Source organism: Strix uralensis, chromosome 6 (genome assembly GCF_047716275.1).
Source record: "Strix uralensis isolate ZFMK-TIS-50842 chromosome 6, bStrUra1, whole genome shotgun sequence".
Classification (NCBI taxonomy): Eukaryota; Metazoa; Chordata; class Aves; order Strigiformes; family Strigidae; genus Strix; species Strix uralensis.
This window is the reverse complement of record NC_133977.1, coordinates 31,481,489-31,506,948: the sequence shown is the minus strand read 5'-3', so window position 1 is coordinate 31,506,948 and position 25,460 is coordinate 31,481,489. Positions and strand designations below refer to the sequence as shown.

Genomic DNA, 25,460 nt, shown 5'->3' with positions numbered 1-25,460 from the left:
GGGGGGAGAGGCGAGGAATCTATTCCTAACCATCAGACTAGCAACGAACACCAAAATCACATGAAAATGACAATTCTTTCACTTAACTAATTGTTCCAAAAACTTCTTTAAAGAAGCTAGTATTCGAATCCTAAAATCTAAAATGTCAGGAAGAGTCTGGGTTCCACTCACTCCCCAGTACATCATAAACTCAAACATCTAACTATTAATCACTTCAGCAGCTCAAAAGAAGAAAAAAAAACTATCCTTCATTTGTTCAAAATGAATTTATTGAAAACTCATTTGTAGTTAAAACAGGGGAAGCCTCAATTTTTTATTTAACTACATACTGCTAGTTTGCCAGAGTTTTTGTATCATCAGGTGTAACTAGCTAGTAAGGAAATATACTTAGATTTAAATTGGGTAGCAGAAAGATTATCACCCTCAGAGGCAGCAGACAATTCTGTCCACAGTAAGGGACTGGATTCTTACACTGTTTATTTAACAAGTCTCCTGAATAATCTTTGACAAGTCACTTGATTAGTCTCTGCCTTTGTTTCCAGCTGCAGATTGGGTTTCTGCTAGAATGTGCCAGCTCCTCTTTACAAGAATAGGTGCCATCACAACAGTTTTTCATTTCTTAAAGCAATTATCTCTGGCTGTTGTGTTCTGCTCCTCTGGCAAAATGCAATCTTTTCTGCTTCCTTATACAGAGTGTATCATTAAAGTCCAGTTTAAACAGATTGTTATCTCTACTCTGCCTCTTCTCAGTCACACATAGTTAAGAAAATGAAGCAAACTAAGTTTGAAATCGCTTGTTCCTGGCAGATTGTGCACTATCAAATACTCAATCAGGTGCTGTCTGGACTGGAAGTAACAATTTGCTGGACAAAAGCAAGCCATGAGCTATTGCTGAGGCAGAAAAGATTAACTCTTATTTCCCCGTTTCAAGATGAAATTACAATACTTGATAACAGAACACTAAGAGAAAAGAAGTTTACCACACAGACAGTTTCACCAGTTATAATTAACCCACTGTGAAGTCTTATGAGAGCCTAGAGGCACAAGGGAATACTTTAGAAGCCACATGGCAGAAATTGGGTTAGGATAACTAAAATGTACAGGTTATTTTTTTCCTGAAGCAAAATGATAAATGCAAGGGACAGTCATTCACTATCAATACCCAACTTCCCAACTTAACAGAGCTAACATGATTTTTATAAATATAAAATGGTATGCAATGGACTGTTTTCTAATTTCTGCTGGTAGGAGGTACGCATGGTTCTGAATGACATCCCTCCGTTAGTGTAATGGTCTTTTTCTTCTTACTGTAAAATGTCTGTTCTGCAAGAGGTTTAAGACCACTTTCACTACTGGGAACTGCAGCCCAGCAGCAGCTAATCTTGCTAGTCATGAAATTTGCTTCAGATGCTGAACACAAATTATTTTCTCAGATGTTCTCTACAATTACAAGCTAAGCATAAAACTGGATTGCAAGAGTTTTGCAAAGTAGCCGTTAGGCTGTGTGTGCTGTGGAGTGGATAACACTGTGTGCAAAGTTGTCAGGTTCTGTCAAAGATTCAAGCTTGGGGAGTTTTTTGCCATTGTGCAAAGCTGTAGCAATTATGATGTCACTTTCAAATTGCTCTGGACATAGACCTTCACAGAAGTAAAGGAATATATGTCACTGCCTCCATTTTGTATGCTGACCTCAAACAATGCGGGTATACAGCTCAGCAGCAACTGTCTGTGCATCCACCCTGCCTTCCCAATCATGAAATAATTCTGAAGTGAACTCGAAACACAAAAACAATTAGGTCGTACATTAACAAATAAGATTGACATACACAATATTAAAACTCAGATCTCTTTCTACCTGGGGGTGTTGGAATAAGTAAATATAGGTTTAAGTTACAGGGACGCAGGACAAAGACAAAAATCCACTCCTTGTCTAACACCTCACTTAACTTGCAGCTATCCTTGTGGGCAGGGTTAAGTACTTGGCCATAGGAAGCATCATAAAACTGCACAGCCCGCAAGTGAAAGAATTGTGGTTGCTTGTGACAAAGAATGCCTTGCTTTTGTTTTCAAAAGCAGTCACATTTTTACAAACACACAACAAACTTCACAAACAACAGCTTGCAAGAACCCTCTACTCAAACTGTCTGGTACATATAAACACACCTATATCCTCACAAAAATTTCTAGTTGCAGGTCTGAGTCACAACCAATTTGAGCAAATCAAAGATATTGCCAAGATTATTTCCCAAACAGACATTAACAAGATGACTTTTGTTGACAAGAAAGTTGATTGTATTGGCAAAGAAAAGCTTTCTACACTCTGTAGAACAACTAAGGGCCAAGCACACACTCTAGTTTTGCCCCTTCCTCTCTGCATCAGCAGCATCAAGAATTGCTACAAGATGTGCCAGGCTCTAGGGTCCTACTGGGTCAGCCTGCCTAACAACAACAGAAGGTATGACAGGAACAAGTGAAAGACAAGAAAGGAAGAGACAACAGCATTGTAATATGTTAAGAGTGCTCGAGGTGGAATTAAACTTACGGTCACTTAAACTAACACCCCACAGAGCTTCTGCAGAAAACTTAAAAAAGGCAGCTTTCTTATAGAATTTTTGTCAATATTAAGATATAGCTTTTAGATTGTTGCTTAAAAGAAAGAAAAAAAAGAGAAAAAAAGAAAAAATAAGCACTGCTACTCACCGCCACTTGTGCTGAATCCATGAACCTTAATCCAAAGTAGTCGCTTTCTATAAGATCCAGATGATACATGATCTGTTCAAACAGGAGCTGGCCCTTGGCTTTTTTCTGAAAATATAACAGGATTTAGTACTTAGCAGGTAGATTTATTGTAGAATTGATATTCTTCTAAGCATACTTTATATTGTAAATTTCAAAAGTAAGAAAATCCCAAAAATAAGTGTCTGAAAATATAACATGGAAATTAATTTTTTCTCTCATTTTTTTGATGGTTGTTTTTCTGAAAGGCAAAAGTGCACCCCACAAGAAGCACATATAACATCCTTAAAGGACATGGAAAACGTCAACACTGACTTGCACAAGACTGAGTGCTAAAACATAATTTTATCATCGTCCCTTTTAGGCTTTCTCACCAAAGTTCAATAGAACTGGAACTATAGCTAGTACAATGACTAATGCACTGGAAAATTTTTAGAGCAAAGTACAGCAAATTGCTTAAGAATTTACTACTGTTTGATATCTAGGCAATTCACCAGCTTTGAAGCAGGTAGCAAGGCTTACTGAATTAGGATAGAGCATTCCATTAGCAAGTGCTTTTAACAACTGCCAGGAAACAGTCTGGGGCAAGCAACCTTAATGAATAGTACTTAGATAACACGTTTACAAAAGTAAGTTCATAAAATGCACTTGCAGGTGCAAAAAGCCACTGCATATATTCATACATAATTTATGAAAAAACTTAGCTCTGGTCCCAAGTAAACATCATTTTTACAGTGATGATCTAAAAAATTAAACAGTTGTTTTTAAAGTGAAGGTACATGAATAGCACTGGGCAGTTTCTACACAACATACATTTTTCATGCTATAAACTTTTCTTTCACTGTATTACTATGAAAGAGTTCAACAGTAATACATGAGATGCCTAAAAATAAAAATACATTAATAAATCAGTAGATCTGAGTACAAGTCAGTGTTAAAAAAAATACTTCTAAATACAAAGAAATACAGAAAGGATTCATGCTTACTCTGCAAGTAATTTAAGGATTTCTCTATTTCCATAATGCTATCACATATTGCAATCTTTTATCTTAATATTTATACATTCATAACTTAAGAAGTGGGCTTACTTTCTAAGCATATTTTATAGTAAGCTACTAATTAGCAGATTTAGTCTACCCCTCAAAATTCCTGGCCAACCTGAATTCTTATTCTCAGAAATAATACGGTTTAATCACCAAGTCATATCCATGTAAGAAATGCAGCGTACATAATTTTTACCACCTTCCTCTCCCCTGATCTTCAAATATTTTATATTCAACTCTGCAATCATAATCATTGGTTTACTCTACGCTTTAGTTAAATCCAACATGACATTTCGCAGTCCAAAGTAAAATCTCAAAGAAGTCTGTAAACTGAACTTGCCTACAGTTATTTATTTCCAAGTACTGGGGGAGGTAGGGGGAATGGAAGGCAATTATACCAGCAGGAAACTTCATATCCACACAGCATCTACAAGAGTGTATAATGAAAATGCTGAGATGTAGACCTCATCAGACTCACTCAGGGCAAGTTTTTTCTGTTGACTTCACGAAAAAGTACTTGAGCAACAGCAGATTCATTAAACACCAGCAAAACTCTCATAAGAGAAGCCTTAAGGCAAATCACCTACATAAAAACCACACATATCTTCTTGAGTCTGTAGGCCTTTCTTGAAAGAGCAAGGTATTGAACTGTTGATATTTTCTCTCAGCACGGGATACCTTATGTTTAAACAGTAAGATATACAAGTGAATTCAATTCAGCATTTGCAACAGCTAAACTAGAAAAATGTTCTATTTTGCGTGAAGCTTTCTGCACCTAGAAGAAAATCTCCTCTTATTGGGCAGAACATTTTACATCCTTCCCATTTCCTCAGTAAATGACATCTTAAAACTTTAATTAACCAGTTATCTTAGTCAAATTCCCTCCCGGGGATAGGCAACGGAGCACTTTAACTCAAGCCTGGAATTACTACACGTACTATCTCAGACTACCAACAACCAAAACTTATTATTGTTCAAAATTCTGCAGCATCAAATTCGTTTCAGAGCATGTTTGCCTTTTCAGTAATCTCAGCAAAGAACTCAAAGATCAAGTGGACCCAGAATGACTAATGCAGGAGAAAGTCCCCGAAGAATAGCACTGGAGTGGCTGTGGAAAGATTTGCAGGGCTACTGGTTGTTTTCTGATTTAAATGACCAAGGCTGTCAACATGGAATTAATTATGCAGTACTTTGCACATGACTTAAGCCATCAGTGGCTGTATTTGGTGCGAGTCAGCAAAAGTTTCACACGTGCTTTAATGTTAAATTCAAATTCTTTTTTAAAGCCTTACTAAAGTCCTTTCTCCTCATATTTAAACAAATGGCCAAAAATTGCATTGCTTTGTAACAGGTCAATTTTTATGAACAAAAATAATTATTTTTTTTTCCATAAAACTGTGTTCTCAAGTGTTTTCAAAAGACATAGCACAGATACACATCTGCTACATTTGCTAGTGAGAAGCTACCTGTAACTCTGGCGTAGCAACATTCAATTTAAATGACATTTTTATCCCACTGCTACCCGACGCGCTTTTTTTTTTTTCTTTCCTTTCTCCTTTCTTTTTTCCTTGAAGCAGAGCTCAGGTTACTCTCAAAGGACAAATATTTTCAAGCTGTTTAATGGTTACAGATGAACTATTAACGACTCCACTCAGAAGCAGTCCAGCCAGTGGCTGGTCCTCCCTTCAGGGCACAAATTAAACTCCTCATGGGTTTGTAATTCTGTAAAACCTGACTACTTCATTTACACAGTTTGCTATACTCTGTAGGAAGCAACAGCAAACACCTCACAGCAGGAGAATCAACAACTGAACCGGGAAACTTAAATAAAATGTATCGTTTATTTAGGGCGGGTCATCTAGTGGTTTTGCCACACTCTGAAATGAGATAAAAGCATCTTTTGATTGCTTTGGTATGAATCGTGCCCCCCATCCTCTGAATGGAAGAGATGCTCTTACCTGTGTCCTAACGACACCTCATGCTGCTCTTAATAACTGCAATTGCCGTCAGAGTAGGTGGTAGAAAGGCTGGACTTAACCCCAGCAGCTCAGCAGCAAGGCTGGGTAAAGCCAACTGGCGTTCACCTCGGCAGGCTGGTCTGTCTTCATCGCCGGATAAGGTGATATGGAGACACTCACCTTGGCTCAGGCATCTCAGTCACTGCCTAAAACTAGAGAGGCAGTATTTATACCCTTTTCTCATGGCCTTAGATGTAAAGGTTTTTTCACGGACATGCATTCAAGAGCATAAGCCAGCAACCCCGTGCTCCACACCTCGCCTGTCTGATCTTCAGCACTAGCAGCAGCAGCCAGTACAGACCAGCACTGGTGAAACACCACCAGCTCACAACAGGATGAGACCCTTGTGCTGGGCAGCCACCAGCTGAATGGCTCACTTTTAAAGGTTTTTATCAGGTATTTAACCACAGTGAGGTACTTCAAACTTCCAAAACTTGGAAAAAAAAAAAATCAAAAGTAAAAAACCTCCGTAAAGAATTTACTAACTAAAATGCTTATCAGAAGAGGGTTTTTCTCCTCTTTATTTCTTTTCTTTGTGAAGGAGGTCCCTATATAAGATGACCTCTGAACAAAGAGATGAATAGGCTTTACCTTCACGGGACTTACGATCGCTTGTGTCTTTGCAGCTGTACTTTTCTGTCAGAAGATTTCTTCAAATGATTAGTTCATATTGCTTATTAACAATAACTAACACTAGCCATTGCCTGCGGTAGCTACTGAAGGGCAAAAAAACTCCCTTCCTGGGTTTTGTCAACTCAGTAAGAGGGTTGCCATTCATATTCATACCAGTTTCCTCAGAAAGTCCCCATTTACCCCCGAAGAAGCTAGGGATCCCTATTCAGGATTTACCTCTACAGTTGTTGGATGTCACCTATGCACATCTGCAGACCATGGCAGTGTGGGAGCAGCAGGGGAACCTGTCCATTTTTTATTGAGTTAAACCCCCTTCTCCCAAATGACGCATTTTGAAAAAATATGCCATGAGAAAGCTCCAACAGTGAGCTTTAAAGGAAAAAGATTTCATCTCAGTATCATGAAAATAGTATCTATAGTTAACACCATTAAGGCTTGCTGGAGAATTGGAGAGTTAAAACCCCTTATCTTTACAAAGGCAGTGTTAGAAGTACACATTATTTCTATCACCCTGATCTTCTTATGGCTTTAAGTACTGACCTACAAATGGAACTGCTCCTCTCCTCAAACTCGAAGCATCAATCTTTCAAATAACTTTCTCCAACTCCCCAGTCAATTTTCTCCTTCATCTAAAGATGCCACTGGCAGCAAAACACCATTTCTGTTTCTCTGTTTTATCCCCAGCCTTTGACAAAGTGCACTATATATTCTTGTACCGAGTGAAAAGCCCTGCAGGCTGGAAGGCTGCAGAGAATAATTTCTACCTGCAGAGACAGAGCTTATCAATTCTTCTATTTACACTATCTCTCCCAAATATAGGAAGATAAACATTTGGGACTAAACATTTTGTTCTGTTATTCTCTGGAGAAAGAGAAAGGCGTCTCCCAAAAATCTTTATAAAGAATTGATTTCAATACCTGTCATAACTGTACATTTATTAGAATACTACATAGAGGCATTTTAATGTACTGTGCTCAGGTTATTTACCCTATACATAAAAAGACAAAGATTCAAAACATTCATACTTGTCAGTTTGTTTTGCCCGAAGTCTCTTAGTTTTCCACTCTCTGAAAGTTTGTATCTTCTAGTTACACATTTGATTTAATTAATTTCTGAATCTATTTCCTAATGTTCTTTCTGATACAGAATATATCCAAATTGCTTGTCCAGCATTAAGGTTTAGAGATTAAATACCTGGCCTCCAGTATATTCTCAAACACTTAGTTTCATTTGGTGTTCCACCTGCAGGTTTCTCAGCAGCAGTCTGGTTAAGAGTATGTAAGTCTCAGTCCTTGACCGAGCTCTTTACAGAGGCAGATCAGCAGGAAAGCAGGGTTTCAGAAAAAATTTGCTGTTATACTGCACGTTAGGAATGCTAACCTGCGGGCAGCTAAACCAGCCCGCAAGCACCATCCCCAGAAACACTGCGGGCCAAATAAATTACTCTGATAGCAGGCACAGCTCACTTCCAGCTGCTCCCTTCCTCCCTTTCCACTCGTGCCAGGGCATGGTGCATGGCAGCAAGCCTGAAACGCTCACCTGCCTTTAACCCAGAACGACTGGGCTCCCAGCACAGCTCGGTACATGCAGTCTGGGATTCTGCTGCTGCTCAGAAGTGCTGAAACCACTCAGCATGTCCTATGTATGTCTTACACTCAATCTCGATATGCATTTAAATCTGGCACCCCAGGAAGCACTGGATCAACCTGCACTGCGGCTTGGGCCCCCTTACACTACACAGACAGCACCTCTGCTTTGTAACACTCAGCTCAGGCTTGATTTTCCCAGTTTCGGTTCCCTGAAGGTCTTTCAGTAGTTTAAGCAAAGAGTCAAAAGCATTTCAATAATTTAAGACAAAGACCACAAGGGAAAAAAGTTTTAATCCAAAGCCTCAGAGTCTTAACACACACAAGCAAATGTTTATTTACTCATTACTTTTGTCAGCTGAGATTTATTCAAATTTATTAAAAGCCAGCCTTGAACACTAAGATTACTCATTTTATTCAAAGACTCATTTTCCAATACTTTTAACATTACTAGATTTTTTTTTTTAAATCAGCATCTGTGCCACAGGCAGCATTCTGTATTTCATATTTACAGCTACAAATATTGAGCAAGTAACCACAAATATTCTACAAGCTTTAAACAAACCCAGAATGGATTACTGAATAAAAACAACTATCACAATACATCCCCGATCTTGTAGTCAGATCAACACAGATCATCTCCCTCCACACAAAAAGCCATCAGCACTTGTTAACAGTTTGCTGGCAATGTTTTTGGTATTCCAGATAGATTTCTCGATTTTATATAAAATAATCACTACAAATACAGTCCTTTTTATCTAATTTTGTAAGGGTTACTCCAAAACCATAAACAGTTTAGCTAATTCCTACTATTCCACAGAGCTCTGGGACTGGTTTATATAAGACCTTGTTTTAATGATACTTCAGTACAATAAGGACAAAACCATCTTATTTTGCAATCTCCATATTAAATTTCATGCATGCATAAGGAATATTCTAAGATGAAAAATTACTCAGAGAGCATCCATTCTCCTAATTTGTGTCTTTCACCTTGTACCACCAGGAAGCTTTTGCCTAAAGCTTAGATTGCACGTACAGAAACTGGAATACAATTAATGCTCTATTATCCATGAGAAGATTATGCAAATTGTGGGTTAAGCAGGGTCAGGTTTTTTTACCAAAACACCTCTGGCTTCCACAAAGTACAGTGCTGCTTCTGTAAGACCCCATACTTACTATCTGTTGCTACTGTAAGGTTGACCTTGTTCCCCCACAGAAAGCTATCCACAAATTTTAAAAAAGGTACATAATTCCAAGTGTATCCCTGTAATTTAATTTACCTTATTTACCTTACCATTTTTCCCCTTTATCTAGGTTATCTTTTCCTTCTCCCAGTTATTACTATGAATAGCGTAGAATTTACTGCCTCTACCACAAATACTCAATTTTTAGATCTTTTCACAGAATCACCTAGGTTGGAAAAGACCCTGAAGATCATCTAGTCCAACCATTAAAAATAAAAAACCATTTAAAAATCCTCTGGAGCCCTCCAGTACTCAAAACAGCACTTTATTTGAAATTCTTGACAAACATTTTTGTTCACAAGTATTTCACAAGCTGTTGGTGACTCCAATTAAAAACAGCTTTCAAGGAAAAACACTGCTATGATGCCCTCCCCCTCCCCAACTGGTCTTTCCCACAAACCGTGACCACCAGAAGAGCCAGTATTCCAGCTGCTGAGGGGTTCCCTGGGAGCCCAGATTGGTATGACTGAGCTGACGGCATCTTCAGGTACTAAACCAGAGCTGTTCATGGCTTTTGAGCTGTTGGGAATTCCAGAGGTGCACTGGGGGAAGATTGAGTTTAGTTTCGCATGGGAACAGGATTAAAAGTAAGATAGGGGATGTCAGCAAAACAGAGTTCTTGTCCTCTCACGGCTCATACCACTAAGCAAACATTCCACCCACAGATCTTAAACAATTAGAAGAAAAATCACAACCCAACTTTCGTCCAAATTGAACTCGAGGTAAATTAACAGCATGTATGAACAACACCAACAACAGCACAGTTAACAGACACCATATGTTTTATAAAACCTTTTCAGAGATTAAAAAAAAAAAAAAATAAGCTTCTTAGAGTTTCACTAAGCACATGATAATTCTGTCAAAATCACTGAATGCATTTGGACAAACATAAAACTTCAAACAAGTGGTAATAGATGAAGAAAACGACCAGGTCAAAACACAACTTTAGAATCTGAGATGAAGGTGGGGGGGGAAAAAACCTCACACCTTTCTATCTGCCCCAAAAGAACACTGATAATTTGCACGAAGTTCATGCCTCCCATTTTGAACATACCAAAGTGACAGTAAATAGCGTACATAACACTGATATTTGTCTTTGACATGGCTACGAACTAAGTAGATTCTTAAAAAGAATGCAGTCTCTGTACTGCCTAGGACTGTAGCTTTGATGAACAGCTCAAATCAGGCAATTTTGTAATTAAAAACAACAGAAGAAATAGAAAAACAGATTAAGTGGCTTGACAGACACCATAGATAAGATCAGTGGACAAAAAGCAGAGTTACTGCTCAAATCCTGGCTTGGTGTTTAATAAATTAAATCTCAACTGCATCATTTACAACACGTCCCTTCTGTCTCATTGTCAATATTCATAAAAACATCATTTGCTGCTTAAAAAGACTCCAAAACATGTTTGGCTTAAGTGATAATGTTCCCTGCGGTTGGGATTTTTTTTTTCTTTTCTTTTTTTTTTTTAAAATTTAAACAGAAATCCAGCAATTATATGAACAATCATAACTCCAGAATACTCTATACTCTAATTTCAGTAGCAAATTCACTGTAAGGGTATAGCTCAACAAGCGTTTTAAGCAAGCATAAGCCTGATAACTGCCTCTAAATGATTCTTTACCACATTTGTGGAGGCACATGGAGAAGCAGATTGGAGAATCGCTCCAGCTGGAAACTAACATAACAAAATTATACCGATTATTTTCAGCCACAGCATTTTCTTGACTTAGCTTACTGTCTGGCTGCCAAAAAACTGTTTCTTCTGCCAAGGGGTATGCGAAAACAAGGACAAATGCAATAATGAAAGCAACATCTTTTCTTCCTGTGGCAGCAACAACTTATGCCACTGTAAAGTATTTATGTAGCCATGGATTAAAAATGCTATTGTAGTCATGGCATTCATTCCTGCCAAGGAAATTCTTTCTCTGGCCATGAACTAACCTGTTTGCTAAGTGATTCAGTCTTAAGAAACACTTTCTGGTTTGAGGTTTTTTTTTTTAATAAAACAATTTTACAGAAGTTAGGTAGACAACGGGACTGTGCATCACTGAACTGGCAAACCCGAGGGTACCTCTTTGAGATAACAAGAGTTCATATTAAACCAAATCTACTTCTAAACTAACAGAACCAGTCTTGGAAAAGGCCTTAGCTCAAAGAGGATGATATTTCTCAAGGAAAGCTTTTGTGAAAGAAAAAAAAAAAATCTCTCTATATACACACATATAGCTTTAATTTAGCTGTAGATTTTACAAAGCAGTGTTGTTTTGCCAGGATTTTGCACCCTCAACTTCATCCCGCCTCCCCCCTCCTTTTTTTTCCTTTCAGAGTCAACCCCAAAATATGAACAATGCTAAGTGCAGACACAAGAACAAACACACTAAGGACTTTGAAATGAAACATTTAATTTACTTTTAATTTATTGTATTTTAATCACCAAAGGAACTGGCACATGTCAACCACTGACGATGCACTGTAATTACTGCATCTAGCTATGTAGATTTAGCATATTTATTTACTGTTGCTCATAACCTAGATGTCCATAGACAAAGCTTTATATTGGCTTATAAAGAAAAAAAAGCAAGAGTGAAAAAAGTTTCTTGTAGAAATAAATAGTTACTACTGCACCCTGATCTAAGTTTTATAGTCCAGATGGCAGGTCACGACACCTCTTCAGGTTGAATTTATGCTCCTCAAAGCCTTAGAAATGTTGTTAGAGGAGCCAGGAATTTGCCCACAGAGCCAACTCCAGCTCCAAAGATTGCCCTTTAACTGCTCTGGTTATGTGGAGACACCAATTTAAACATGAGTACTTTTTAAGTGCAACTCTTGCTATAAAGTGTTTGTGGGCATTCCTGGCCTCAAATCAAACATCCTAGGCACTAAGCAGCACTGGGTATGTTCATTACATTGTTTCAGACATGTACAAATTAGTTTTACTGCCCTCTATAAACGCCTATCTATATAGTCATTTCACAAATAAAGATGCCAAGCTATTTCTTTAACTCTAGATTACTTGGGACTCTGGATATCTCCAGTTATTTCCGCTCACTGTGCCAGCAACACCCCTCAATACCTTAACAAACTGAGCCTTCCTCAGGCTAACTTCATAAAACACTCTAGAACTGTGTTTGAAATAGAAAGAGAGAAAAGAAAAGCTGTTTCAAGAGTGGCTGCTCCACACGCTCTTTCTAAGCAGCAGCTCCAACATCAGCGCAACTGTTATTACAGCCAAATCCTACGGAACTTACTTAGGCCTCGCAGACCCACAGCTTCCTAACATAGCAATGTGAGCTCAAAACAAGTCACTAACAACTATAACACGTGGTAATGGAAAAAACAGAGCACATCACTTCTGTTGCCACTGTTCATCCTGTTGGCCCAAACCAGGTATGTAATTAAGCAGAGCAGAACAGACACGTGTATATTAAGGGAGCTTTAGAAATGTAAAACAGCGGCTAACACCTCACTCCCAATAAAGCACTATGCTGTGAGACAATCCCTGCTGTATAATCTGCCCTAAGGAGGGGAAGGAAGTAGAGTTCTTCTCTTCCCCTACCCTCTCAAGTTAGGGTTAAAAACTGCATCCATCCCTGACATAAAATCAAAACAAACAAAACCCACACAGAAATTACTGCTAGTACTTCTACTCTTCAACAGTTACACCAAGAGGTTTACCTTCCTTCTCAAGGTACATACACAGCTCACTAAAAAGAAAATCCAATTCATCTGAAACATCACCCTCTCTTAAGTTAAGCCTTAGCACAACAATTACATTAACACACTAGAAAGCGTTCAACATATAGGGCATAATGACACCTAACAAAACACTCTCTAGTTTCAGTGAATAACAAAGTTAACTGTTCTTTCAGTAACTTTTTAGGACCAGCAACTTACTGGATGTCAAGTCACAGAGCTGCTTACTATGACAAACAGACATGCCTCTACCTAACTCGTAAACAGCAAAGAAGACAATCAGATTGACACAAGCTTGCATCACTCGTACCGGTAAATCCACGCTGACATCTGTTCCATCCAGCAGCGCTACTCGGCAAGTAATGATGGATTTTGCATCCCCAGCTGCAGGGATATGAGTTGCAGCTCTTTGGGCCTCTCTTAGCCGTTCCTTCTCTGCATGCTTACGCATAGACCGCCGTCCGAGGGTTCGACGGAAAAAGCTCAGCATCTTTGCTATGAAATGCAAGACAGATAAAGAGCGTGTTAGTTTTTCACAGAAAAAAAGAAAAATAACAGCCTGAACTTAAGAGTTCTTCGAAAATGCGTGACTTTGATAAAGAACTGTTGGGAGATTCAAACTGCTGTTTCACTTCTTTGAATTTAAATACCCACACCCTTTGGCTACTTTGAAAAAACTCAGCTCAAACCTCTGATGGTAGTTGGGGTGATTGTTGAGACAATCTGAAAGTATGTTCGGGAAAAATCCAGCGATCACGCAGATCTCATACAATTAACTGCAACGCTTCATTAATACAAACGCTACCGCGCTCTCCGGCAAGATGGTGATGTTCTCTCAAAGCTAGAAAACAACTAAGAACTGCACCAGCTATTTCCTCGGCTGGCGTACCCGTCCCTCTCTCATCGAAAAAAAGTTACGAACAGCCCTTCCCGCCCCAGAACTTCGCTTCCAGGCCGGGACTCAGGTGCGAGCCTCCCAAGCAAAGGCTTCGCGCAGGCAGGCGAACGCCTTTCGGGCACGGCGGGTCCCGCCCCACTGCGGCCGGGGCTGGGCCGAGGCTCCGCACCGGGCGCAGGGCGGGCGGCCTCCCAGCCCCTCGCCGGCACCGGGTTGGCGCCTCCCGCCGCCCGGGTCGCCGCCCGGCGCTTGCCGATGAGTCAGCCCTGAGCCGCAACAACCGGCCGGGCTCCCCGGACCGCAACCCAGCCTCACCGGGGCAGCCCCGGCAAGGCGCGGCCCCCGCCCCGCTCGCAGCCCCCTCCCCAGGCCACGCCGGCCGGGTGCCCCCGCCCTTACGCAACGCCCCGAGACCGCCGTCCGCCACCACCCCGGCCCGCCACCCCGCTCCCGCCCCGCCTCCCCGACGGCATCGCCTCGGGGGTCGCGCCGCGCCCTCCCTTCGCCGCCGGCGGCGCGGCCGCTCGGGCCCCTCGGCGGGGCGGCTGGCGGCGGTGACAGCGGGGTCCCCGCGCCGCTCACCTGGCGGGCGGCCCCGCGGCCCGGGCGGCGGGAGCACGGCCCCTCGGCGGCTCCTCCAGGCCCTGGGGGGGGGCGGGGGGGCGGTGAGGGCGCCCCCAGGAGGGGGCGGGCCGCCGAAGATGGCGGAGCGGTGTGGGAGGCCCTTAAACAGGCAACGACTCGCCGTCTGTTTCCTCCTGTCCGCGCTTACGCACCTGGCGGCTTCCGCTGCTGCCCCGCGTAGGGATGGACACGGAGAAGGGCGGCGGGGAAGGAAAGCGGCGGGCGGAGGCTGAAGGCAGCGCCTCTTCCTCCCGCCGCGCTGTGGCGGCATCGCCCCTTTAAAGGGGCGGATCCCCTGGGGAAGGGGCGCCCCCGCCCCGGGCCAGGTGGTTTCGCCCAGCGGAGGGACGCGGCGGGGGGCGGCCCGGCCAAGGCGCTGCCCGGGGAGGGGGCGGCAGGCGGCGCGGTCACCGCCGGGCTGGCGCCAGGGGCGGTGTGGGACCGGCCCGAGGGGACAGCGGCCGCGGGGTGAGCCGGGGGCGGCCGGGAAACCCTCGAACGAAGCGGCTCGTCGTTATGAGCCCTCGGGATGGCTTTCAAATTATTTCGCGAAATTTCTGGAATTTTTGGTAACACGCAGTGGAAGTTTCCCGCCGCGGTTCAGCCAGAACTGTCACAAGTCCGCGGCGGGCCAGCAGTAACGAGAAGCCTCAGGCAAACGCGCTCTTAAACCATTTAGTATAGAAGAAAATCGTCTCTTTCAGCACTGCCCGAAAGGATAACTGTAGCGATATATCAAATACAGCAGAGCCAGCTACAAACTAACACTGCTGTAAACATTTCAGTATTTATACACTGAAATGAGATTATGTGACAAAATGCAAGTTTGTATTCCAATGTCCTTTGAAAATACAAATACAGTTTGTCCCAGTGATCTATATTTTTATCATTTTTCTTGCTTGTTACTCCAGTCTAAGGGGAAAAGCTGCAGCAATTACAAAGGGCTGCACTGTACTGTATTTTTTTGAGTACATAAATACTTGTGTAAAGCTAGTATTTGAGATGTCCAAATAGAAAACCTCAGGAAAGGCAATATATAAAGGGTAGACAATACAAACTCTGCTTGCAAAATATAGTGCCAAACAGTGACACTGCTCTGGGTAAATAAGCTCCAGACTCCTCCAAAATCCCAGGATAAGTGGGAATCCAGCCCACTGCCTGTAACAGTCTGGGAAAGCAGAGACTTTGGCTTGTTATTGGGAGCACTTTTGCTAATGATAACACGTTTTCTACACTCAGCTATGAAACCCGGGCTGAGATAATGGGTCACTCACCTGCCACGCAGAGGAACTGGCATAATGAAACACACATTAGTACACTGCTATGGCAGAATCAGCTCCAGTGCCCCAATACACACAGGGTTATCTTGGATGTCATTTGCTGAAATAGAGGGAAAAAAAAAAAAAAAAAAGCTGCCAGGTAACTGCCCAGTATTTGTTGATGAAGCAACAGGCTGATTTTAATGTTAAATGTCAGTTATTTTAGTACCCCTGTGTTGACAATAGAGCAATCCTCCTGCCAGAAGCAGAAGGAGCAAGGCAAGCTTAGGGGAAAGGTGAGATTGAGGTTTGTGCCTGGTTATTTACTGCAGAACATAAATCACAAAATGTGGGAATTTAGATACCTTTTATCAGAAGAGCAGGGACTATGCTTGCTCCCGGTAGTCTGTCACAAAATACATGTGGGAGCTTGCAATAAAGTTCCCAAAGGAAACATACAAAATCTTACTGAAGGGGAAAAAAGAATTATCTTGGCCGTTTTCAGGTATCTGATGAATTCTCAGTGCAGATCAATTAACTGATCATTTGCGTAACAAGGATGCTCAGTTTTTAGCAGAGATCTGTCACATATATGATAGTCTCCCTGCCATTAAGTCTACACCAATTCACATTTTCCTATTAGACAAAACATTCTGGAGAATTACCTGATTCTTAGAGGTTGTCCCTAAATTTTCTGCCCATCTCCAACTATTTCCTCACATTGAGCTTCTTTCCACTCTGTCACTCACACACCCTGTTGCTGCCAAAAACTCCATTATTCCCAGCTTCCTTTCTGTCGCTTCAGTGACAAACATTTTTGCATGTTTTTGCTCTTCCTAGTTCACACCAGCCTCTTGCTAATCATGTAATTACAGTCTACTCCTTCCTCACTATTTTGCTACTCGGCTACAGTCCAACTATATGCACATGCAACTGTGGTATCTGTGACTTGTCTTCAAGTCTTGTGTCCAGTCTTCCCATTCCAGTTTAAACAAATCTCTTCCTACTTAATACCTCTTCTTACTTCTGTTTTTCTCCTTGAATGCTCTCTCAGTAGTTTTATCTTTTTGTATTTCAAATCCAAACACCTTGTCCTCACTTTAAAGTCCTATGTTAATTAAAGTCAAGAACATATGGGTCTTTCCCTTTTCTTGCTTATCCCTCCTCATATTTTTGTCTTGCCTCTTAAATCCTTTCATCATCTTTTTGTACTTTTGCTTTGAACATCATCTCGCTTTTTGGCAGCAAATATTTCATTACAAGCTTCCATTTGGAATTTTTGTTCTTCATATCAGTGTTCCTCATGCCCTCAGTTTTGTGATCTTACTGTAATCTCTATTGAACATTGTTTCCAAAACACTCACTGTATAAAAGATAGAGCTATTCTTCCATCATACATATTTTCAGGTAAAAAACTGGCTGATACTGTCATGCTGCTTCTGTAGCCAAGTAATTTCATTCCTGATAATTCAGCATCCTCTTCTAGTGCTCAATCCATAGGGCTGTATTTATGGCATACAATGTCAAAAAAGGAAAACACAAGATGAACATCAGAACAGTCTGGCATCAAAAGTGTGTAAAAGTAGCATAACAAAATCGTGTGTACAGTACCAAGAAAATCGCAAAAAAAATAAACTTGAAATTACTAAAGCACATCTTTATTTTGCAATTAAACAATTAAGATCCACAAGTAAACTATATATATATTTTCAAGTCTGTACCTAGACAACTATTTGTCAACTGAAATTAAATATATCCACAAAATATGCATAACAGCATTTTTTCACATAATAGAATGAAATTTTACTTAAGACTAAAACAAGACTTGTTAAATGTTAATTAGCATATTTATCCTGGGAACTGCTGGTTTTCGGTAGAAGTTAGTGTATCAATTTAATGGCAAGAAATTTCATTTTATCAAAATGAGGACAAATACATAAGGCCCTTTAAAGCATACAGTAGCTGCAGTGGCAAAAGCTGAATTTATTTTCACATTGTCCAGTGTTGACCAATTTCAAGTTTCCATCAGTTTTTCAACCAACCACCCCAGCTGTTTAGCCAAGATGTTGCATTTAGGTTTTGTTTGTTTTTTTCTCCCTGTCATGTGCTTTTAAACAAATTTATAGGCAAAAGTCTACTTACAGGAAGAACCTTCCCATCTCCCCAGCATTAATAAAGATACACAAGAGTTAGTCTAACAACAGAAGAGCTATTTAACTCCGAGATGATATACTTCACACTTGCAGTCCATCATTCAGCAGTATAAAACTGAGATGAAATTTGACAACTCAAAGCCACAGCTGGAAATGCAAATTAATTACCAGAAGTAACTAGCAAAAAATATTGCCACCATCAGATTGTTAATAATGATCTAAATAATATTCTTCCCTTTGTATTTACACAGAGTATAGCACCTGTTACAGAAAAAAAACCCCAAACGTTACACAAACAGCCTTGCCAAATTGACTGGTTAAAATGGGATCACTAGTAAAAGAAACAAATGGAAAACAAATCTGGATACACTGGATAAAATAAAACCTTCGTTTTCTTACCTTAGTTTTCCTGTAAGATTATTATGGTTTGTTACTGTGGTGCTCCAATGTACTGAGATAATTGCACTGGATAGTTTATAGTCTAGTCTTTGTGGATATATTCTAGTTAAAGAAAACAACAGCTTAATGTAAACTGTTTAACCCTTTCACTCATGTCTTCGGCCCCTGGCCTAGGAGTAAAAGGGTGACAACTTCTTTAAACTTTGTTGTGCATTATCTTTAGTTATCAAAATTCAAATAAGTTAAGTAAAAAAAAATACTGATTTCCAGGTAATTGATCTAATGTTAAAAATAATGCTTAGCAGAAACATTTACAGTAAACATAGCTAATCTGCAGCTAGCTGAGAGAGATCACAGAGATAAATTTACAAGTACCCTGTAGTTTCTATCTGCACCTTTTTTTCTTTTTTTTTTTTTCTAAATGCAAGCTTTATATTCTTTTTAAAACAGGAAATTGAGATGATAGAATTATTAATATCTTATTAATATCTATTTTCTGAAAGTCCCTCAGAAACACATGAACAATAAACCAGAAATGGTTGGAACAACAGAAAGCATTCGTACCAGGGTGTAATCCGAATCATCTCTGTACAGAAATCCATTAAGCATCTCTCTCCAAACCCAATTTATTTTGTCCAATAGTTCAGTCAGTAGTAAGCATGAGATAAAGTGCTACTATTCAAACATCAAAACACTTTGAAAAAAACCTACCCTTTAAAATGCATAAGCTTGCTAAATACGAAATAACACAACCAACAAACTGTCAGCCAGTCTGTGAAACCATAGTTCATGTTATAGCAGACTAGAATGATAGGTATTTTTAGTGGATATTTTTTTTTTTTAATGAGGCTACTGGTTCAAAGAAATCAAAAAGTCCATATTTTTTAAATTGAGCAGTTCAGCATTTTTTTAAAAAAGTGATTTATCTCAAATTTTTACCATTGAGCTCTCACTGAGCAAAACATGCCAAAGCCAATAGCCAGAGCTTACAGTTTATGCATCAGTTAAAAACTTATAGCTGGAGAAGCCCTATGAACTGACAAGATGCACAGTCATGGTAGCAACCAGCACAGAGGTAAAATCCAGTGATAACAAACTGTCCTCCTTTGCAGACTGCTAAACCAAAAAAAAGAACCAACCCCAAAAAAACAGTTTCAATTTACAACTGCAGTGGGATAACAGAGACTGGACAGAACAGTTACACTGAAACAAACCAACCATTTTCCCCTTGTAACAGCTTCCCAATTGCCACTAATTATAATCCCTGCAATTTCATACAAGATCCACATCTAATCAATGAATATGTTTTTACCAGATTTTGATATTGGATCCTAGCACTGAAAGTAGCAATGGAGAAGAGCTTTTCCAGTCTTGAGACAAAAAGTGGTACCTTAAACTAGCAAATACACTCAGCCAACTGAGGACCTGAGATGTGAGCTACAAAAAGACTACAAGTGATGTTAGAGGGCACCATTCTTGTACTTTATGGAAGTCCACATATGCAAAATTTTAATTTGGACTATAAACCAATCCCTCCTTTCATCCTCAGGGCTGAGGGTCTTGAAGGTTGCCTGCACAGTGGCTCTACAGTCAAAACTACAGCACAGGTACTGGACAACCTGCTTTCACTTGGAAATTGGTGGATACGTAGACTTTTTCATGCTCATGCTAATTCCCTGAGCCATCAAACATCGCCCACACACCTGCACACACACTGCAGAAGCATAAAAAAACCACATAATTCAGCTCCACAGCATACCTGGAGCTCCAGCATCTCTCTGTCAGACCCTCCCTAATTCCCGTCTCCCTGGGCAGTGCAACTGCAGCAGGTTCGCTGCATTTTGGCCCTTCCACGGGTACCACAACCACAAAGCTATTCGGAAGGTCTCCGCGGAAAGCTGCTGGCTACACTGGTTCCACAACAAATTCCTCACGTTTCTTAATCTCCCAACTGCTTTCTCACCCTTTCTCTAATAGATGGTGTGCCAAACTGTAATCAGATATTCTAGAAGTGTTATTGCTTTATCTATATGGAACATAAGCTTTAAAGATTTAACAGAGAAACGTGGAAGAAACATCAGCTAGCATTAAATGTAGTGAGAAAAAAGATACCAGGCTTTCTCTTTTTCATAACTGGGAGAGAATATATAAAAATAAAATGCATAAAAACAGTATTTTACTGCTTAAGACTTACGAGTTATTTAAAATACCAAATGTTTCTAAATTCAGGATAAATTAATTCTTCAGCTCTCAGTTTTCTGATATATCTAAAGCAGTGTTTCTCAAAGTGGATTGGCTGACAATCTGTAGGTGGCTTATTAAACAATACCTGCATCTTATCTCATATTTAGCAAAAACTAAAAAATGCCCCCAAAACACTCAAAGCCCCCACTAGAGCCCCATGTCTTTCTACTAAAAAACCCCTTCAAATCCACTTTAAACAAAAGATGGTAGTGGTAAGTTTTCAATCCAAACCTGAAAGGAAAACAAAAGTCTTAACATTATACATTGGCACAAAATTGTCATAATATTGCTCTTATTTACAATGAAAACTTTTTTTTTTTTAAACTGGATTTGTATCATGGAAGTGTTACAAACATACTCTTTCCCACACCCACCCAACATTTTTCCTAATCAAATGGTATGAAAATAATTATTCATAAAATCCAACAGTCATAACACCAATCACGTATAGGTCTATAGGTCATTATGTCTGAAAGATACATTCATGTTTTGTACAGCATGAAACATACAAAAACTTCTTTAAAAAACTCTTAAGGATGATACAGATCTTCATAACCCAAAGTAAAATATTTAGCAGTTTTGTTTTTTTGGCCATATAAAAATATTTTAAAGGCCATTTATACCACAACAGGTAGAAACATCTGAATGAATGATTTATGGTGCACAAAGGCTTTAAAATGCTATTCTCTTTCCCAGTTTTTCATTACCACCATCCTGGCTTGGGAGAAGCCAAAAAGCCACTGAGTCACTGATGGCCAATTATCTAAGAATAGTTACTTTGTTCCAATTTTTTTTTTTCCAGTGCAACTAGTTAATACACTACAAATCAGCTTAAGTCAGTGCAGAGGAATATTTTGAAGAGACCTATAATTCTCGCTTGTGTTTGGAATCAAAACAGTAATGACAGATGACCAGTAAATATCCCACACTTAATTGTGGTATAAATGGGTCTTTTGAATTCATCTGCTTTGGCAACTTTACGTAAGAATATTTAAATATGTGACACACCAACACTATATAATGTTGCTATAAACTCCATTTCCGATTTCCCTCAGGAAAAAAAGGGCAAATGCTATTTTAGAACTTGACTATGAAAAAAAAATTATTTCAGTATAATGGATGAATTACTTTAATTTTTAGACATTAAGTGCTGAGTTTAAAAATAACCTTCCAACTAGCCTGCATCTCAGCTAATAATCTCATCACATGGAAGTTAAAGCTTATACCTTATCCTAAAGAAGAATTTTCTTTTGTTGCAAATGGCTTAAACTAAAACTGAGACTAAAGCTACTTTATTACTCTTTTTCAGTTTATCAGATCCAGAGAGTCTTGTAAGATTCATTTTTCACTGAGGGATAATATTAAGCAACAAATCTAGAAATATAAGTAACAGGGCCACAGGCCACCTAATATGATTTTGTTTTCTAAAAATATTTAAAACTCTATCTTCCATTTGGCATTGTGGTACACGTTTATTACTGTCATAAGCCAGGATTTCACTTTGCCTGAATCCCTTTCCACTTAACAGTTCATAGCTGATCTCTTTCAAATGTCCATAGAACACAGTATATTATATAATATAATTCTTCAATAGTTAAAAATTATTTAGCGTAGAACTTTTCATTTTAATTCTATGCTCTATATAGCTTACAACAAAATTTACTGGATAAACATTTTCAGGAAACCAATACAATAAATTAAATCTTTTAAATAGAGGGCACAAAGTTATGTTGTCACAGGGCAGTCAAAGAAGTGACCGATCTTTTTCTTGCAGTATATTACACTGGATACCTTGCTTCTGACTTGGTTTGTCCTATACTGGAAAAATATTAAAAAACTGGGACATTTATGTATCTTTAGAATGAGCTCAGATACTGTATCAGACAAATATTTCTTACAAATCTTCTACCTACTTAAATAAGAAGCAACCCATACCAACTGGAACAATTTTGCACACGTGTAACAGAAGGTGATGGGGGTCATTACGGAATTAAAATAAAGTTCTGGGACCACTTCATAGTGTTCTCCTCCCTTCACCCCACCTGAACAATTAAAAAAAATAACAGGTAGACCTGTACGAACATGGCTTGAAATCAACTATGAGGGCTTAAAAAGTAATTGGTTAGCAGATAATGGAATTAAATCACATCTGATCGTAAGTTCAACTTAATTATCAGTGCTATTAAAGAGTTATGTTCTAATCAAGTAAGACAGCTATTCTCAATATAAGGATAAAACAAAGAGTCAGCTTCTAATGACCTACCAGCATTTCATAGTAAGCTGCTAGTAAGTTACTAGTTGGAAGGAATGAAGGAATGTGTCAGATTTTTCACATAATTACAACACAGCAGCATACAATGCTCATTCATTAAGTTGGCAGAGGTGCTATTGCTACTGAGAGTAGCACACAGGTACTTGTATAAGGAAAGAGGGAATGGTATTTCCATGACCCCTTGCGGTAACACATTCCAAGCACCAAGGGCCGTTTTAAAAATCTGAACCCATTAAGATAAATATGACAGGACAATACCACCCCCACAGAATCATGAGTGCCTTTCACTGGATGTACGCTGTAAGTCTCAAGGCACTTAAGGGGTTAAGACACAATGCATGCACTAGTTCCCATCACGTAATCTTAAATCACACGAATCAGAATACACCAGTGTATGACACACAAGCTGTGTCAAAGAAATGTTGTTTATTTTTTTTTTTTTAATTTTTATTGTTATTATTTTGTACAAGATGCTGGTAAGTGGGCATTCTGCAGCTACTGCTGGGTTAACACAGACGCCAGCTTTCCTCTAACAACCAGCTGGTCTCTAGTAAGGGTGTAGGACAAAGTGTGCTGCATCAGTAGGCAGTGTGTATCTATCTAGTATTGGCAATATTGCTAATGTTGTAAAAAACAAAACAGTGAGAATCTGTACATAGTAAATAAACCTAGCACTGGAAAAAGACCATGGCTTAGTGTATTTTTTCATTTGTTTTTCATTTTAAGAGACATGGGTGTAAAACAGAGTGAAATAATTCCAAGCCTTGTTTGTAGCAATTCAACCAGAAGCGCAGTATATGGCACTACAATGAAATATCGTAGATTACCCTGAACACAATTAGTTCTTTCAGTTTATGGTTTGTTCGGAGCAAAGCACGAAAATAAAGTCTTCAAACAGATGAAGGTTAGAAGAGTTTCAGAGACTGATTTTGTTTCAACGTAAAGTGCAACAGTGCTGAAGTTTTCAAAGTCCTTTGTCAATTCTTTGCTGTACTTCACTATCATTTCCTGCAACCAGTATTATGGCACAAAGAATGCTGCCAGTTCATTATAGAGGACAGGATTCCTCAACTGATATCCTGGTTTTTGCTCTTTACTTATGCAGTGATCCTTGTAAAGGTTTAATAAATCCTTCTTCATACACCTTCAAAATAGCTTCACATACAAATCTGTATTGACTCTGAAAAGGAAAGCAGATTCAGTAAATTGAAAAGAAGCGTAATTGAACCATGTCATTTGGAAGCAGAAAAGGCCTCTTAAGATTTCCCCATCCCATTCTCTTGACAGGCCAAGAACTGTGCTTCGAAGTTACTTCAGGAAACACAAAACAACAGGAACTTTATGTTAGAACATCTTATTTCTCAACAGAAGAATGGGATGAAAGGCACTCTGAAATATATACCAAAAGTCATACCCACAAAACCAGTACTATTATTACAACATCACCTATTTAGTAATTTTCTGCTCTTCATTTCATTGCTGAAGTTTCACTGACCTGAGGTTTCCATGCACTTGGAAGCTACAGCTGTAAAGCACTTTTGCATACTTGCATTAATTCTGGCATGTTACCTCCTCCTCCGAATTTGATAAAAATGAAAATTGTTTCATGTTTTAAAAAGCCAGGACTCCAGTTTCTTAGCATTATGTAATTTTTAACTCTGCAATGTATTCAAGCCTATCACCTGCATACACAGAGGCTACTAATAATTTGTTTTAAACAAATAATAGTTAAAAAACCCAACAATAATCAAATTATAATATAATGAAAATACAGTGAAATAAAATCACTGTTTTGTAACAACTAACACTGAATATTGCATAACGGTGTATATGCTGGTCAGAAAGCCATCATGCCTGCCTTTCCAGTGTCGTGGAATATCCCTCTCTATGCAGGACTTAGTGATGTCAGATCTCAAATGGGCACAGTAACAGATATAGTAACAGAACCATTATTTACTTTATTGTTTCATGTATATTAAAATAGTTTAAATTTATATATATATTTGTGTAAAATACTTATTTTGCCTCCAGTGCTCTATGAAATACACACAGCAGACACCTATACATAGGGCCATCTTGTGGACATTGAGTGAATTTGTCAGAATATACAAAATCGGGAAGAGAGTGCCAAAGGAGAAATTGTAATAGGTAATGTTTATGAATCTTAAAAAAACCCCACTTCAAGTCTTTTATTCTCCCTTCTCCCTCTGATGCAGTAAACACCCATGTTTCACTGAAGCTTGAAAACTGTGGCTTCTCTAAGAAAAATGAGAAGACCAGAAGATATTTAGCACATGCCGTGAAAAAATATAGTTAAACCCCTTACCACTGCACCTCCTACCTTTACTAATAAAATTCTCTTCCTCTCTGTGTATGGTAGAGAAATGCTATTCATACTGCACAGTCATCACAAACGGAAACAGCCATCCTTTATTATTTTTCATGTATCATCATCTTCCCCATCCTTCCTGTGCTAGCTGAATAATAGAACTTTTTTTTAGTGGAACATGAATACTGGACAGCAGCACTGAATGACAGATGACCCAGAAATGGAGGCCCATATATACTTTTTGTCAGTCTGAACACTCTCTGAAGAACACAAAAGGTTTATTCAAATTTAATTAGAGGAACAGCAGCAGGAACGTTAAAAT

At 39.3% G+C, this 25,460-nt stretch overlaps 2 protein-coding genes across 10 annotated transcripts in view; both read right to left on the bottom strand.

The window, feature by feature from the left end:
• The window catches only part of EPB41L5 (erythrocyte membrane protein band 4.1 like 5), a 61,388-nt gene extending 45,546 nt beyond the window's left edge, over positions 1-15,842 (bottom strand). For 4 of the 9 annotated variants that reach the window (XR_012629506.1, XM_074873549.1, XM_074873552.1 and 1 more), the window contains exons 1-3: positions 15,757-15,842; positions 13,271-13,455; positions 2,701-2,805 (exon numbers count right to left, since the gene is read on the bottom strand). Coding sequence is in view for 8 of the 9 variants with exons in the window: in XM_074873549.1 (XP_074729650.1) it covers positions 2,701-2,805; positions 13,271-13,455; positions 15,757-15,793 (327 nt within the window). In the remaining variant the exon portion in view is untranslated. Of the gene's footprint in view, positions 1-2,700; positions 2,806-13,270; positions 13,456-13,649; positions 14,090-14,440; positions 14,495-14,634; positions 14,728-15,756 lie in introns of those variants that run through there. The other 5 variants (XM_074873558.1, XM_074873557.1, XM_074873556.1 and 2 more) reach the window with 5 other exon arrangements.
• A 1,530-nt stretch (positions 15,843-17,372) lies between these two features.
• The window catches only part of PTPN4 (protein tyrosine phosphatase non-receptor type 4), a 120,913-nt gene continuing 112,825 nt past the window's right edge, over positions 17,373-25,460 (bottom strand). Inside the window, exon 27 of the mRNA XM_074873559.1 lies at positions 17,373-23,989. Within this exon, the coding sequence (XP_074729660.1) occupies positions 23,903-23,989 (87 nt within the window). The 3' untranslated portion in view covers positions 17,373-23,902. The remainder of the gene's footprint in view (positions 23,990-25,460) is intronic.